Raw genomic sequence first — 16,353 nt, forward strand, 5'->3', positions numbered from 1 at the left:
TCCCCTTCATCCCTGGGAGAGAGTGTGTAGACATCTGAAACTGGAACCATGTCTTAGAAAGTCATTTGAATCCCGTAAGTGGGTAAAGTGGTTCATTGAGGCAACTGCACACTATCATGTAAGTTAGAGTCTTTTATATGGAAACTTGTTTTTAATCACTTTGTGTGTGGGAAGGGAGAGGAACTTCATGCCTTGTAGTCTGTGTAGTCTTGACAGCAGCCTTCCTTGAAAACCTTTCCATTCCACTGACCCCCATGGAGGGTAAAATCCAGAATCCTTCATCTGATACTCACAGCCTCCTTGAAAAATCAGAGGGTTGTAAAGATACTTCCCTTCTTTTAAGTGTCCTTAGTTCAACTTTATGCTAATGTCCTTAGTCCAACTTTATCCCATCTGTAGCATTCCTGAGAAATGGCTATCCAAGCTTTTCTTGGAAGCAGCCAAGAAACTGAGTTTTGGGCAGGGCTGAGGAGGAGGAAGGTGGGGAGGACAAAGAAGGCATTTAGGGGCTTCCCTGGTGGCGCAGTGGTTAAGAATCCGCCTGCCGGGGCTTCCCTGGTGGCGCAGTGGTTGAGAGTCCGCCTGCCGATGCAGGGGACACGGGTTCGTACCCCGGTCCGGGAAGATCCCACATGCCGCGGAGCGGCTGGGCCCATGAGCCATGGCCGCTGGGTCTGCGCGTCCGGAGCCTGTGCTCTGCAACGGGAGAGGCCACAACAGTGAGAGGCCCGCGTACCGCAAAAAAAAAAAAAAAAAGAATCCACCTGCCAATGCAGGGGGACACGGGTTCAAGCCCTGGTCGGGGAAGATCCCACATGCTGCGGAGCAACTAAGCCCGTGCACCACAACTATTGAGCCTGTGCTCCTGGAGCCCGTGCTCTGCAACAAGAGAAGCCACCACGATGAGAAGCCGGTTCACCTCAACGAAGAATAGCCTCTGCTCGCCACAACTAAAGAAAGCCCATGCGCAGCAATGAAGACCCAACAAAGCCAAAAATAAATAAATATAATTAATTTAAAAAAAAAAAAGAAAAAGCATTTAACTCTGGGAGACATCTTTCTGGTCATAAGTCCAACTCCTCCTTCTTGCATCAAGATTTCCCTTTTTCACTTCTGTCCTTTGCTTTGCTGGTCCTACCTTCCTGGAAACCCTTCCCTTTCCTTTCAACCATCCATATCCACCTATCTTCCAGAAGCAAACTCAAGTCTCAGTACTTTCTTCAACGGTATTTACCGCCTCCTTCTCTATGCCAAGCAGCTCATCTTTAAATTCTCCCTTAGCCATTCTACCTCTAATTCTCCAATCCTCTAGAGCAGTTACGATTTGATGAATATTTGCTGCAATGTGATAATTGTCCTGTTTTTAATCTTGAACTATTTTTTAAACATATATTTAATTTTCCATGCCTTTTTTTTTTTAAATCTTCCCAATTAGCTTTATAAAACTCCTTCAAGGCAGGGACTGTGCGGTCTGAGTGTTTGTATTCTATTGCAGTGCCCTGGGTATATTTATGTGTTCATGTGGTTTAATTGTCATTAATAAGAGGTAATAAGATTGGCAGAGATTTTGCCCTCTTTGCTTCAAATCCATAGTGAAGGATACCAAGCACCTTTTTTTCCCCTTCCTTTACTTAGTTTAAATATGGACTAATTGAAAAATAACCTGCTAGTAACTAATTTTGTATAAAGTGGGAGTTTTTCAAGCTGCTAGACCTTCAATAAAGTTAATTTTTAAAACATTATACAAATCAAATCTGCGCTATACTTAGGATTTGTGCCCTTTCCGAGATGTAAGATATACTAGAATTTTAAAAAAAGAAGCTTTAAAAAAATCTGCTTTGGTTTATCAACAACCACAAAAGGCTCAAGGCAATGCTGGATTCTCATCTGCTCCAACCACACCCATCTGCTGTTTGTGCAGCATTATGGGAGAAGTCGTGGGGAGAGCCAAATATTTTGTTATTGCGTAGGGCCTCTCAGAAGGCATTTACATTAACAACTTTCTTCCTCTGATTTTAAATGTTTGCCTCCATCTCTTGCCCTTCTTGTGCAGGCCTATCATGACCCCATGCTGAAACTCTCCATAATGACAGAACAAGAGTTGAATCAAATTTTCGGAACACTGGACTCCCTGATTCCTCTACACGAAGGTATAATTTTGTTCCCAGAATGAGTCTTGACTTGTAGCCTTGAGTTGTCTTTTAACCAGTCATGGTTGTGTAATAATGTGAGTAACCCAAAATCTCCCAGCCCTGTTCATATAAGCATTCAAAATAAGCATTCTGTTTGTTTTTTTACCAGACCTCCTTAGTCAGCTTCGAGATGTACGGAAGCCCGATGGCTCAACTGAGCACGTTGGCCCCATCCTCGTGGGCTGGGTAAGAAAAGTTCTCTGGTCTTGATTGAAGATAAATTTCAATAATGTAGATGGAGTTTCATTTTAGCGAGACTCGTTTTATTGGCAAACACTGGTTTCACATCAGAAAAAATTAAAATAGCAAATTTCTAGTAAAATTTATCATTACATTTAGCCTTTATCTCCTCAAAGCATGGAAACAATTTTTTTATTATTATAAATGTACTGCATTTAAAGATAACATGGCCTTTGTACAATAAAAGAAGTAAAGGCACACGTGAAATTGTTACTAGTTTCATATTAAAGAAAGTAAAACTAGTTAATATTCACATCAGGCCAATTATGAATATAATTATTACATTTTTTATTCTAGTAAAAATTTATGTACAGCTTCCTGTCCATCACTAAGAAAGCTTTTATTCATGCTACAAAAAAAACCTCTTATGGTCAAATGTCATTTCATAAATGTTGTTAGTGTTTAGCATATATCTGATCCTAAGTAACTTCTTAGGAGAGCTGGTTATTATGCTGATCTTTATCCCAATATAACCCATACCCTTTCCTAATTGAAGAAATCACCTGTGACTTTAGGTTACGGGTTCTAATTTATGGTTCTGGGGCTGAACTGGTGGTGTATTGAGTGCATAATGTAGTTGTTCAGTTGTAATTTATTTTAGACAAGGCATGCACTCTCTATTTTGCCACAGTCCCCACCACTCCCTGTTATGCATTTCTGTTTCCTTCTGTGAGTCCTCGAGTGTTCCACCCCTGCTCCAGGTTAGTTCAGGAGTCAATTTTAGCACTGAGGCTAAAATATCCCAAGGGTATCTGAAAGGCAAGTAATGTTGTAAGATGAATAATTTAGAAAACATGCCTTAATATTTCAGGAGAGATCATTCATCTTACATTTTTGACTTTGATTTTATTATGAGCCATGTTAGATGTCTTAACTTCATTAGCCCACAGATAAATTTCTCTAAAGAGAGTTAGCTAGCTGGAGACAGAGGAAGTGTAATGAGAAGAGAGAGTCTGGCTCAATCTTTCTTAAAGTTCCTCAGTCTGTGGATTGCTTTGGTGGGAGTGAGGGCACAACTCCAGAATAGCATGATGACCCCTCTGTTTTTGACAAGATGGCAATGTAGAACCAGAAGGTTTCCTCAGACGTCATATACGAATTGTCAGTTCATGCCAGAAGCAAAAATGAACGCATTTGCCTTGTTACTAATTTTTTTTCTGAAATAAATGCACTTCATTAGGAAATTAGTTTGATATGGGGTTAGATTTTGCAGTCATTTTCTGTACATACCCCAAAGAAGTTTGACCATGCCGGTCCATTGCTATCTGGACACTTCCCACATCAAATGGGAACTTGCAGCTTGAAGAGTAGCCTAAAATTAAACAACTGGCCCACTGTTACCAGACCTCATGAGAAACGGTCCTTATTCATCAGGACCGATGAGCAGTTAAATGTTTTCCCTCTTTTAACTGCAGATGTGTCCATGTGAGTGGGAATTGTAAACCAAGGGGTACATCTGTTTGAGTTCTGGTCTTTTTAACAGAACAAAATAAACATCTTAGTGGACTTTGAATGAGAAAAGTCAGAGCCCATTCAACCCATGAAAAATTGATTTTTTCCCCCCAAAGGAAAAAAGTGAAAAAAAAAAAAAAAAACCCTTTTAAACAAGTGAGTTTCTCAAGTGAGATAGCCCTGGCCAGTCCTTTTGACCTTAGAATGAATCAATTACTTTGAAGACCTTAAACAGAGTGGTGGGTTTTTTTCAGGGAACCACCCTCATTACTGAGGATCAGTAACCATAGGTTGGCCTGTTCTCATAAGCCTCCCCTTCTCATAAAGAAACAACTTCCCAAGTGACATCTTCATGCTAATGTTTTTTTCAGTAATGAGGTAATTTATCAAGTCTCCAAGGCAGCAAGTTCTCATGTTAATTTGGGTTCTCATTAAATTTTCATTCCAAAGAGAGAGGCAGGGTACACGGAAGCAAAAAAATACATTTGCTCTATCACTTTTCATGTTAGGAAGATAGAAAGAATTTCTTAAAAAAAAAAGGCTGAGAGTTTCCCTTAGAAATTCTTGATAGTCTCCTTAAAGAGATGGTGAACAGTTCAGAGCTTTTGAGGGTGGTGAGGAGGCCAAACACATTTCAGACTGGTTTTGTCTCCAGCTGAGCAAGTAGTTTTGTTTCTCTCAACCACAGTTTCTTCAATGAAAATATTCTAGGGTTAAATAATAATAATATTAATAATAACTATTACTTACTGATTCTTAACCAGGAGCCAAGCTCTTGTTACACTTTCTATCTGCCATATCGCAGTATCTCACTAAAAGAGGACATTAGTATGTGCATTTTGTAAGTGGGGAAACTGAGGCTTCTGAAGGGTCACCTGACTATTAACTGTCTGAATTAGGCTTTGAACATGATACTCCCTGGTTCCAGAGTCTGTCGTTTTAACTACTGAGTTATCACAGCGTATTTTGGAACCAAGATGTGTATATTCTTCATTCCCTATCTAGTTAAAGGTCACCTGTGGCTTTTTCTAGCCAGTGGGCTGAACCAGATAGCTTTTCAGGTTATACTCAGGAAATGAGCACCCTGTGAGCAGTGAACACAGGACCAGAGCCAGATTTGGTTGCCATGGCAGCAGAGGTGGCAGGATCAGAGAAGGTAATGGCCCATTGGACAGCAAGCGGACCGTGTGGTTGGGGTTCCTTGCTAGTTTACATCTGATGGTTACTACTGATTTGTTTCTCCATAATGAAAACATTGGGCATTTCCAGGTCTTTTTAAAAAGCCAGGAAGTGGAAATGAAAATAAGAGGGTCTGAGTCTCTTTTTAATTAATTCTGAAGATCTAAATTACAAGCCACAGCGCCACATCTGGAGAGTGTGTGTGTGTGTGTGTGTGTGTGTGTGTAAGTACCAATCATCATTACTTTCAAATACAACATTGAGGAAAGAATTTCTGTAGCTCTTTTTAACACAAATAGACGGGTTTTTTTAAATAACATGTAAGGATCGTAGACATTTCCAAGGAATGTTAAATTTGACAGTGAACTTCTAAACATTACACATCCAGGGTGTGTGTGTGTGTGTGTGTGTGTGTGTGTGCCTGTGTGTGTAAGCACCAATTATCATTACTTTCAAATATAACATTGAGAAAAGAACTTCTGTAATTCTTTTTAACACAAATAGAGGTTTTTAATAACATGTAAAGAAGGTAGGCATTTCCAAAGAATGTTAAACTCAACAGTGAACTTTTTTTTTTTTTTTTTTTTTTTTTTTTTGCGGTACGCGGGCCTCTCACTGTTGTGGCCTCTCCCGTTGCAGAGCACAGGCCCCGGACACGCAGGCTCAACAGCCATGGCCCATGGGCCCAGCCGCTCCGCGGCATGTGGGATCTTCCCGGACCGGGGCACGAACCCATGTCCCCTGCATCAGCAGGTGGACTCCCAACCACTGCGCCACCAGGGAAGCCCAACAGTGAATTTTTAAAACATTACTATCATGGTATCTTGTTTGGTTTCAGTCACTGAAGATAATTTCAAATAAAGGTATAAAAGAAGTAGCAGAATAGTTAAACTTTGACCCATTGTTCAGATGCTGCCACAACTTATTTTTAAGCTGTGTTCACAAACCATCAAATATTACCTAATCTGGTAATCCATTAAACATTCTTTCATTTGTTCATTCAGAATACAGACTTTGAATGTTTATTGTACAGTAGGCCCATTGCACAGTACTAAGGATGCAGAAATGAAAGACCCTCTTGCCACTGTCTTGCAATGAATCCCTCCACAGAGGAGGTGTTATGGTAAAAGCGGCTTCCTAGTCCAGGGAGAGAAGCAAACACAGCAGGGCCATTGGCTGCATTTTATTGCCTCCAGTGACTTTCTGGAAGCTGACAACCCGTGCATGAGGATGCTATCATAGGGAGGAGTGGAAAAGGGAGATGAGCAGCGCTTTCACTGAGTCTCTGACTCCTTGTTTGCACCATGTGACTGATGGGACATGTCAGGGAAATTAGTATTTCTCTGGAAGGAAAATAGTGGACTTGAAGTATTCCAAAGTCTTTAAGCTTAAATTGTTCTTTGCATGGAATTGTGATGTTAACCATTAGGTATAGCCAAGAATCATTCTGGCCTGTCAGAACTAATTTAAAAGATGTTTCTAAATGCTTTCTGCATCTAATTTTTTAGTAATTATACTTTTGCTTTAACTTCTTGGAGTTCTTTATATTTGGTCCGCCTTGGAATCAGGTTCCTTAAAACTGATGTAGAGGTGCTTGCACTGGGCCATGCAAAGGGCTGGGCTGTGGAGTCTGACTCCTTTCTTTTTGAGCCACTAAGTCTTCTAGATTAGTTTCTTATTAATAATTCTAAAAGAACCCGTGTTTAAAAAAATATAGGAGACTTTCCTCTCACCAGATACTTTTGAAAGTTTAGGACAATTCTGTATGCATATGCAATAATTCCAGTTTAGGAAAATTCTGAATTGTGTGCATATACAGTAATTCCAGTTCTTTTGTGTCTAGCTTAGATTGGCAGAAATGCAAACAAATTATTGAGGTGTTAACAATCAAGAAATTAAACATGCCACTAAGAAAATAACTTTGTGCAAGCAAGCAGGAGCTTAAAGAACTCTCCGTTGCCTGCCATTTTAAAGATTCCATTTCTGTCTCCTTCAGCCATCTAGATAAAGGAATGTTGGCCAGGCCTGGAGACCAGTTAGGTTTTGTTCAGTCCCAATGAGTGATGTTAGCATGTAGCTTCAGAGCACAATTATTTTAATGCTCCAACCCTCTGTTAATGTTCCTTCCTTAGCTGCCTTGTCTCAGCTCCTACGACAGCTACTGCAGCAATCAAGTAGCTGCCAAAGCTCTGCTGGACCACAAAAAACAAGATCACCGAGTCCAAGATTTCCTGCAGCGATGCTTAGAATCCCCCTTTAGCCGCAAACTAGATCTCTGGAATTTCCTTGATATTCCAAGGAGCCGTCTGGTGAAATACCCTCTGCTTCTTCGAGAAATCTTGAGGCACACACCAAATGATAATCCGGATCAGCAGCACCTGGAAGAAGCTGTGAGTTTGTTTCTTTCTGTCTTCCCTTATTGTTTTCCCCAGTGGCTAGAAGATGAAGGGTCCCTGGGTACCAGGACGCAGGAATCTTGGGTTCCAGGCTTGGTTCTGACATTAACCATGTTTTGATTTTGCAAATCAGCACTATTCATAATCTATAAAGTACAGTATTTACATGAAATGCACTCTAAAGTCCCTTTAATTCTAAAATTTCTTGATTCTATATAGGTGACTCTATAATCTGTTTGTTACAGTTGCTGATTGTGAGGGTGAAGATCTCTGTGGAGATTTTAAATTGAATAGCTTTGTTTAGTTAGCAAATGAGAGTTGCCTTTTACCTTTTACCAAAGCCCATTTGTGAAGTCAACACCCATTTAAGACCCAGCTCTCCTTGGCCCCAGATTGAAACATGCAGACTAGTCAAACCTACTCCCCAGCAACTGTACTGAGTATGGGGCTGGGTGGTTTGGGAAATACGGATTCTTCCGTAGCAGCAATAGAAGACCAGGAAAAATGGGGTCCATATTGTGAGACTGTGGTGAACTGTGAGCATTCTGCCCAGAGAGCTCAGTTCTGATTGTGGTGCTCTGCGGGGCAGGGCACAGGAGATGACAGGCCCAAGGAGCAAATTGCCTGGGCAAAGGTGTGAAGAAAGGACAGGACAGGTCATGCCAGGGAATGCCATGGATCAGTCTGCCTGGGGTTGACGATACTCAGAAAGCAGCAGGAGAAGGGGCAGAGGATGGTGGTTCACATTGGTTATAGAGGGTTTTAAATATCAATTTGAGACATTTTTCCTTTGTTGTGCTTTTGTTTTTTAAGTAGCTTAGATTCAACGTTCAAATCCCAGCTCCATCACTGACCAGCTGTGTAATCTTGGACATGTTACTCTTCATCTGTAGGACAGGGGACAGAGGAGACTAGGGACAGGGAAGCAAGCTGGGAGGATGCTGCGGTGGTCCAGATGTGCGGTCTTGGCAACCTGCTTAGGGAGTCAACAGTGGGTATGGAGGCTAAGAGACCAGTTCAAAGAGCTCATTCCCTGCCTGGATCTGGGACAATAACAGAAGGTGATATGCAAAGGTGATTAGAAAATCAGAAGCCTTGAGCCTGTGGAGCAAACTGCCTATCTCTTCCCAGAGAAAGACTTAACTTACTTAATAGTAAGTAGTAACAACAACAGCAATAATAATAGTAACACCTGCTGACATGTAGAGTGAACATCTAGTAAATCAACTTTATGTAATTGCCTTGTGGGTTATGTATCTCATTTAATCCTCATAATAACCTGTGAGGTACCTGTTCATGTTAGGGCCATTTTCCTTTTCCAGATCAGGCTTGGGGGCGTTAAATAACTCACCCAAGTCCAGGGCCAGCAAGTAATGGAGTTGATATCTGAACCTTGTCAGTGTAGACTGCAAATCTTATGACTTTTCCACTTCTTTATGATCCTATGGAGCTGAAAGCCTGGCTACTTCTTTAAGCCCCTGTTGCCTTTGGATTTGCAGAGAGCTGTCTAGCCACCAGGCTTTGTGGAGGGGCCTCACTGGTACAGAGCTGGGCCAGTTGTCCGTGTGGGGATAGAGAAGAACAAGGAAAGACCCTCTTCTGATTCAAGAGGTGTTTGATGTGTCTAGCAGGCCCAACATTACCGACTAGCCTACCAGTCCAGCATGATGGGGGATGCAGACACCAGGGATGAAGCCCATCTCACTTCATCATGCCTGTTTTCATTACTGGGAATAGCATTGCCTCCTCTCCATATTTCATCCCAGCAAGTGTGTGGTCTGTAGAAATGAGAACAACAGGGAGCTCAAACTAGTCTAAATAATTACTTTTTTGAAGCAAACAAGCCTGCTCTGAATTTTACAGTAAAGATTTCTTCTTTTTAATATGCAGCATGAAAGAATAATGCTTTGTTTTAAAAAAAACACCCAGTGAGCTAAAGTTTAAATTTAAAAACAGATAAGAATATGATTGTTTGCAATATGAAAGGATGCACCAGTTTCCCTCGTGCATAAAATGTGATGCCATTTTAGAAAGTTGAATCTGCACCTAGTTATTCAGGCAGATTTATGTGTGAAGCATGGTATACCTGCATTTGAAAATGTCTGCAAAGCAAGCCTTCTAAATGCCCATTTACACAATATAGGCACAGCAGTTTTTCCCCCTTCTTTTCAAAATCCCTGTGGCATTACCCTAGATGAACAGAAATATTTAGCCCTGTACTCCTGAGTGCATTGTGAATGTTTGATAACCATAAAATCCACAGTACCAATGTAGCTTGACTTACATGTGCCCTGAATAAATTTTCCACCTGTGAAAAGGGAAAAATCAGGGAACTCTTAAGTAAATTGCTTCTGCACCAAGCATTCAGTCTTATGATTAGATCTAAAGAAAGGTCTTGCTTTTAATGTAGTGGGTAAACTACCACATCTGTATTAGAATTTCTTAATAGTATTTTGGAGGCTTGATAGAAATTTCCCCACAAAGAGAACATCTTAAAATAGAACTTTGGATATTCATATATTCCAGATCTGGTTGTTTAATGTTTTAAATTCTAAGGATTGTTTCAGCCAGAAAATGATCCTGCAGACCATCTCTTCCCTCTGCCTGCCACTGTTCCAATTCCTTAAAGAAATATCACTGGAATCAATGGGAAGCACAGTCCTGCTTTTGATGCAACAGCAGTGAAGGCTGCTATTCTTGGTCCATATTGGGAGCCGACAAGTAGATGATATTACTGCACAAGGGACTAGACAGACAGGACCTTCAGATTCTACTTTGAGGATGACGATTCCAGCATGTGTGGGTTTAATCCCTGTTCTGTTATGGGTATCTTTTATCATCTTCCTTTACCAGCCCCTGCCCTTCAGTTTGAACCCAAATGAGAGATGCAACAATAAATTTAATTTAAATGCACAACTACCATGACTGTTTGCTATTGGCAATCTGCTATATGTAACTTTATTCCTCTCTGCAATTCTGCAAAACAAATTCCTCTCAAGAAGCAGTGCAGAGAGATTAGACATGGTATGCAGGTGGATTAGTTCATGGTATACAGGTCAATATAAATACAAAATAATATTTTCAATAAATGAAAGCAAACCTTGAGTTACTATGATAAATATAGACATAGAATATGGAATAACAACAATTGTTTCCATTCTTTTGTCTCTTTTTATTTTTTCAAACACCTGAGAGAAAAGCAGCATTTGAGAGTAGTCATAGCTGCCTAAGGAACCACCGTGGCTTTTGAGTTTATTAGTCTTCACGTGAAATGCCTGCTGTTCAGTTCCTGAGTTAAATTAGGAAATGAACATATCTTTATGCTTATAGTACATGTTCCTTCTGGTTTCCTGGATACTTGCAGGAAATTCAGAAAATTGACTCAAGTACTGATTAATTCCAGCTGCCCGGGTACACCTAGTAATAGCAGATAAGATGAACCACAGCAATTAATGCAAAGGTGTTTTTTTTTGTTGTTGTTGTTGTTGCTTTCGGCTGCGTTGGGTCTTCGTTGCTATACGTGTGCTTTCTCTAGTTGCGGCGACCAGGGGCTATGTTCTTTGCGGTGTGCGGGCTTCTCGTGGTAGCTTGTCTTGTTGCAGAGCACGGGCTCTAGGTACATGGGAAGCCCCACAAAGGTCTTTAAAAGCAAGGAGAGACTTCCCTGGTGGCTCAGTGGTTAAGAATCTACCTCCCAATGCAGGGGACACGCATTTGATCCCTGGTCCAGGAAGATGCCACATGCCTTGGAGCAACTAAGCCCGTGCACCACAACTACCGAGCCTGTGCTCTAGAGCCTGTGTGCTGCAACTACTGAGCCCACGCACCGCATCTACTGAAGCCCGCGTGCTCTAGAGCCCGTGCTCTGCAACAAGAGAAACCACTGCAATGAGAAGCCCATGTACCGCAACAGAGTAGCCCCTGCTCACAGCAACTAGAGAAAGTCCACACGCAGCAACGAAACCCAACACAGCCAAAAAATAAATGAAAAAAAATTTTTAATTATTAAAAACAAGGACAAAGTATGGATTTCACTACATATGAAAAATGTAGTAAAGTAGAAAGATAAGGTAGACATAAAACAATTGCTCAGATACCTCCCATATATTTTAAGCTTCTTGAGGGCGGCGACCCTGTCTCACTTCTTTGAATGACACCACCCAGTCTGACACTGAACAGATGCTCAACAAGCATTAATTGAACTTATTTGAAGGATGAGTCATAGCTTTAGAATATTCTGTGAAATTTCTTGTTTGTTTTTTTTGTTTTGTTTTTGTTTTTTGGGGTACGTGGGCCTCTCACTGCTGCGGCCTCTCCCGTCGTGGAGCACAGGCTCCGGATGCGCAGGCTCAGCGGCCATGGCCCACGGGCCCAGCCACTCCGCGGCATATGGGATCTTCCCAGACCGGGGCATGAACCTGTGTCCCCTGCTTCGGCGAGCGGACTTCCAACCGCTGCGCCACCAGGGAAGCCCAGTTTGTTTGTTTTTGAAAGTAACAATAAATAATTAGTCATCTTTGAAAAACAAAAGGGGGAGAAAAGAAACAAAGTTTGTACACCAAAGTGTTCCATTTATTACTTTTTGTGTGTTAGTGAAACTCAGATTAATTTCACAGGACTTATATTAAACATTAGGTTGACATCAAAGACCAAAAAAATTCTTTTATGCCATAAAGAGCCTGTATTTTTAAAAATAATGTTTTTTTTTTAAATTATCAAAGTAGTGCTACCATCCAAATTCAGGAAATAGAGAAAAGAGTAAATAAATGATCTTTGAAACTCTTAGTAGCTACAAAGGTGTAGAGATTATGCCTCTGTCCATAAGATGCAGTCACCAGACTTCAGCTCAAAGCTGTAAGATCTTCTATCAAACTTGCGTGGAAATGCCAAGGTTATAATTGGGTAGAAGGTGTTTTTTTGTTTTTTGGGTTTTTTTTGCAGTACGCAGGCCTCTCACTGTTGCGGCCTCTCCCGTTGTGGAGCACAGGCTCCAGACGCGCAGGCTCAGCGGCCATGGCCTACAGGCCCAGCCGCTCCACAGCATGTGGGATCCTCCCAGACCAGGGCACGAACCCCTGTCCCCTGCATCGGCAGGTGGACTCTCAACTACTGCGCCACCAGGGAAGCCCTGTATTTTTTTTTTTTCTTTTTTTCTGGGTAGAAGTTTTTATCCAGTTGCTTTGGGCAGAAGGCAAGTGAAAAATGATCATTTAACAATCTTAGAATTCACTACCACTTGAACACAAGGTCTGGTAGCTTTTCACTGAGTAAAAGCCTCTTAAAACCTTGCTTTTCAGAGACTGGTTTGTTTTTCCATTAAGTAAATGTGACCAAGAAGAGGCCTTACTGACATTTCTCATCTGTTACGTTCTTTTCCGTTAATACCAGCACAAGAAAGATGGGACTGTTGGTCTTTTCGCTATTAGGGGACAGAGGATTCTGGTGAAGAAGTCATTACTTTGCCTTGAATTGGTGTCACTGAGTTTCTACTCAACTAATTTCTTGCTCCTTTGTTTTCTAGAATTTTCTAACTTTTAGATGTATTGTTCATGTTATAGAACAACACTACATTGGAATAAATGCTTACTGAACATGTCTCAGTGTTGTACTCTTGTTGTTGTGTTTTGCTTCATTTTGAATTTAACAATAATGCAGGGAATTCCCTGGTGGTCCAGTGGTTAGGACTCCTCACTTTCAGAGGACCTGGGTTCAGTCCCTGGTCAGGGAACTAAGATCCCACAAGCCGAGCGGCCTGGCCAAAAGCAGCAAAAAAACAAAAACAATAATGCATCCACCATTGCTTTGAAATCCCTCTACCCCTAATTTACTCACGTGTGCTGTAGGTTTGGGCCTGAGTGTATATAGACAAATTGTCCTCATTCTTACTCCTAGTGTCCTTTGTTTCCATTCCTAGTTCTGTCTTTCATAAATCATTTATGTTTTGTCACTAAAAAGATACTCAAACCATTTATTCACACCCAATTTGCAAATATTGTTTGTAGGTTAGATTAAGTGCATGTAGAGAGACCTTGAAACTGGGTTTCAAATCCCCAAGGACAACCCAATCCCTTTTCTAGACTATTACATTCTACTTTTCCTCTCCTTGGCCACATTTTTTGAATGCCTACATTTTCAACATTGTGAGCATGTTTTAAGAAATGTGCAATATAGAGCTTAGTGATTATAAGTCCTGCACATTGAAATCAATACCTCATATCTCTTTCACTCATAAAATTATGCATCAACATTAGTTTTATATATAATACAAATATGTGTGTGTATACAAATGAATATATGTTGTATGTATTTATATGTGTACATGTATAGATGGTGTTTGGGTGGATAGATACAGTATATTAAAAGCATTTATTTATTTTTCCCTTTTCCCAAAGCAGCAACTTAGATAACATGATCTCAGAATTAGATCCAAGTGTATCTTAGTGACTTTCTAGGCTGAGTACCTGGGCCTTGTTGGTGTGAATGGTTTGCTAACTTTCCCCATACTTTCTTTTTGTTTTCACAGATAAACATCATTCAGGGAATCGTGGCAGAAATCAACACCAAGACTGGAGAATCTGAATGCCGTTATTATAAAGAGCGACTTCTTTACTTGGAGGAAGGCCAGAAAGACTCCCTGATTGACAGCTCAAAGGTGCTGTGTTGTCATGGCGAACTGAAGAACAACAGGGGTGTGGTGAGTAGTTACTCTCCTTCAGTAATCTCATCCTGGGCCTCCCCAAATACTTAATCCACTTGATACTGAGCCTCCTGTTACTATGCCTTCCCTAACCAGGGTCACATGTTTTAGACAAAAGTTGCTTTCCCAGTGTCTTTGATATCATAGGATCATATAGTTTTTAAATATGTTTTTATATTTTATTATATATATATATCTTAAATTTCATGACCAGTATATATTCAGAAAAATTTTGGAAACCAACATAGAGTTGCCAGCTTTTTCTTTTGTTCGGTCATGACCTTTGAAAACAAATACATGGCTTCCCTGGTGGTGCATTGGTTAAGAATCCACCTGCCAATGCAGGGGGACACGGGTTCGAGCCCTGGTCCAGGAAGATCCCACATGCCGTGGAGCAACTAAGCCCGTGTGCCACAACTACTGAGCCTGTGCTCTAGAGCCCTTGAACCACAACTACTGATCCCGCATGTCACAACTACTGAAGCCCGCACACCTGGAGCCTGTGCTCCACAAGAGAAGCCACCGCAGTGAGAAGCCTGCGCACCACAATAAAAAGCAGCCCCTGCTTGCCGCAACTAGAGAAAAGCCTGTGCACAGCAACAAAGACCCAACACAGCCAAAAATAAATAAATAAATAAAATAAATTAAAAAAAAAAAAAGCAAATACAAAACAGTTACCATCTCCTCCCACTTTGATATCAGAAAGTAATGGGTGATTTTAACAGGATGTTAAAAACATATGATCTCAGAAAAACAGATAGCTCTTTAATTGAATTCATTTAGCTTTATGAGAAATCATTCTTTCTCATGAATTTGTACCTATCCACAGACTGACATTTTGAGACCAGTTTTGGGGGTTTTTTTAATAATAATCTACCCTCCCATCAGCTGTATATCTAGCTCTGACCTGTAGATATTCCATTTCCTGGCTTTTATTCCTCAGCAGGTACTGAAATTGTTTCTCTTCTCCTATCATAGCAACTTGTACAAATCTCCCCTGGAGGGCTTACTACAGTGGGTTGTAATTCTCCATCTGTCTGTCAATATCTTCCATTTTACCACACTCTTTTAGGGTGGAGACTGTGCCTTGTCAATCCCTAGCGCCATCTTGGGACCTGGCACATACTAAGGCACTTAATAATGTTAGGTGAATACGTGAGTGAATGAGTAGGTGAATAAATGCTTACATGAAAGAAAAATGGATTTAAATTACATGAGAGTTCAAAATTCATTCAACTCAGGGACTTCCCTGGTGGCATAGTGGTTAAGAATCCACCTGCCAATGCAGGGGACACGGGTTGGTGCCCTGGTCCAGGAAGATCCCACATGCCGTGGAGCAACTAAGCCCATGCGCCACAACTACTGAGCTTGTGCTCTATAGCCCGCGAACCACAACTACTGAGCCCACGTGTCACAACTACTAAAGCCCACGTGCCTAGAGCCCGTGCTCTGCAACAGGAGAAGCCACCGCAGTGAGAAGCCCGCGCACCGCAACGAAGAGTAGCCCCTGCTCCCCACAACTAGAGAAAGCCCGCGCACAGCTACAAAGACCAAATGCACCCTAAAATAAAAAATAATGAATAAATTTATTTTTTAAAAAATTTAACTCACCAGGCTATTTTTATATATAGCAGTAGAAATTAATGCTAATATATAATTTTTATATATTATATATAACATGTATTTTATGTAATATGTAAACTTTATTATATATAATATATATTTAAATTTCAGCATTGAGAAAGACAGTCTCCACTTCTTTCGTGTTTCATCTTCAGTATCTAGCCAACCCGTAGAATGAAGGCCAAAACTAGATTGAAAACTCTTAATAAGCTTTGATGATTCAGGGGACGCCCTTCTGACCTGGACTGTAAAGTGGCATTTATGGGCAGGCTTGGAAATGTTATTTGAAATCACTGAGGACATGTCACAGCACCCATTATCAGTGCTGCTGTAGATGTAATCAGCTGATGTTGCAACAAAGGTTTTGAGACCTGTCACAGGCCGCTGCTTGAAGAAGTGTTTCTGTTTGACTAGGGAGTTACTGATTGCCAGACAGCTGCATTCTGCTTTTTGCTGATATCTGAAAAGCACTGGTAGATTTCTAATGGCTGTTGCTCTGGCTGCTTGAACGTTCTTTCTCAGAAGCCCTGTGGAAAATAGGAAGATGCATCACCCCACAGAATGAGGGCCTGTT

The 16,353-nt window shown here is 41.0% G+C and overlaps 1 protein-coding gene across 2 annotated transcripts in view; it reads left to right on the forward strand.

Annotated features, from left to right (window-relative positions):
• Positions 1-16,353, forward strand: part of ARHGEF3 (Rho guanine nucleotide exchange factor 3) — a 175,898-nt gene that overhangs the window by 152,100 nt on the left and 7,445 nt on the right. For both annotated transcript variants that reach the window (XM_060161549.1, XM_060161550.1), the window contains 4 exons: positions 2,054-2,150; positions 2,302-2,378; positions 7,196-7,453; positions 13,983-14,153. In XM_060161549.1, the coding sequence (XP_060017532.1) occupies positions 2,054-2,150; positions 2,302-2,378; positions 7,196-7,453; positions 13,983-14,153 (603 nt within the window). The remainder of the gene's footprint in view (positions 1-2,053; positions 2,151-2,301; positions 2,379-7,195; positions 7,454-13,982; positions 14,154-16,353) is intronic.

Source organism: Lagenorhynchus albirostris, chromosome 10 (assembly GCF_949774975.1).
Source record: "Lagenorhynchus albirostris chromosome 10, mLagAlb1.1, whole genome shotgun sequence".
NCBI classification, from domain to species: domain Eukaryota; kingdom Metazoa; phylum Chordata; class Mammalia; order Artiodactyla; family Delphinidae; genus Lagenorhynchus; species Lagenorhynchus albirostris.